The 770-nt window shown below is 57.4% G+C and overlaps 1 protein-coding gene across 3 annotated transcripts in view; it reads right to left on the reverse strand.

The window, feature by feature from the left end:
- The window catches only part of PET100 (PET100 cytochrome c oxidase chaperone), a 5,833-nt gene that overhangs the window by 4,062 nt on the left and 1,001 nt on the right, over positions 1–770 (reverse strand). The window contains exons 2-3 of one of the 3 annotated variants that reach the window (XM_006170227.3): positions 400–486; positions 236–268 (exon numbers count right to left, since the gene is read on the reverse strand). In XM_006170227.3, the coding sequence (XP_006170289.2) occupies positions 236–268; positions 400–486 (120 nt within the window). Of the gene's footprint in view, positions 1–235; positions 269–399; positions 561–770 lie in introns of all 3 variants that reach the window. The other 2 variants (XM_027769000.1, XM_014584926.1) reach the window with 2 other exon arrangements.

A 770-nucleotide genomic window follows, 5' to 3' on the forward strand; every position in this document is an offset into this window, starting at 1 on the left:
CGCCCCCCCCCCCCCCAGACAATGGCTTCAGAGGTCAGTGTCTACACTGCAGCCAGGGGCCCAGACGGATCAGCTCCGTCCTTGACAGAGCAGGCGATAAGGACACCAGATGGCCCTCTGCTCACAGTTCCCTGCGAGCAGAGGGACAGGGCTGAGAGTAAGAGCTTCACTCGATCCCATCGTGGCTGCAGGGACTCAACTCCCCGTCTTGGGGGAGTAACTGTAGGTCACTTACCTGGCTCTCCTTCTCAGGTGGCCAAAGCTCTCTCTGTGGGGACAAAGTCACAGCTGGGACACAAGCCAGGAGCCCCCAGAGCCCTATACCCAGGGCAGGGGATGCTTGAGCCCCACACTCTCCCCCACCCCGTGGAATGAACCTACAAACTCTCCCGTGCCCACCTTGCGTTCGATGACATAGTCCTCGAACCACGTGGCCTGATTGGCGATCCAGAACATGGCCACAGGGAACGTGAGGTAGAGGGTCATCTGGAACAGCAGGGTGCAAGAGCAGAGCGAGGGATTACCATTCCCCTTGGTGATGGGAAGAGGCTGCTCAGACCCTGGAGGACCCAAACTTCTCAGAGTTCAGAAGTGCCATCTCAGGAACCCAAAAACTCCCAGGGTACAAAAGTTCCACACCTTAAAGCGTCTTCCCCAGAGCCAGCAGATGGCATAGCAGTTATGTCGCTGGACTCCCACATGGCTGAATGTTGTTCAAATCCCAGACCTGGTGGCTTGAAACTTATGCTGGGAATGGAGGAGACGGGACT

This window comes from Tupaia chinensis, unplaced genomic scaffold (assembly GCF_000334495.1).
Source record: "Tupaia chinensis unplaced genomic scaffold, TupChi_1.0 Scaffold148210_1, whole genome shotgun sequence".
Classification (NCBI taxonomy): Eukaryota; Metazoa; Chordata; class Mammalia; order Scandentia; family Tupaiidae; genus Tupaia; species Tupaia belangeri.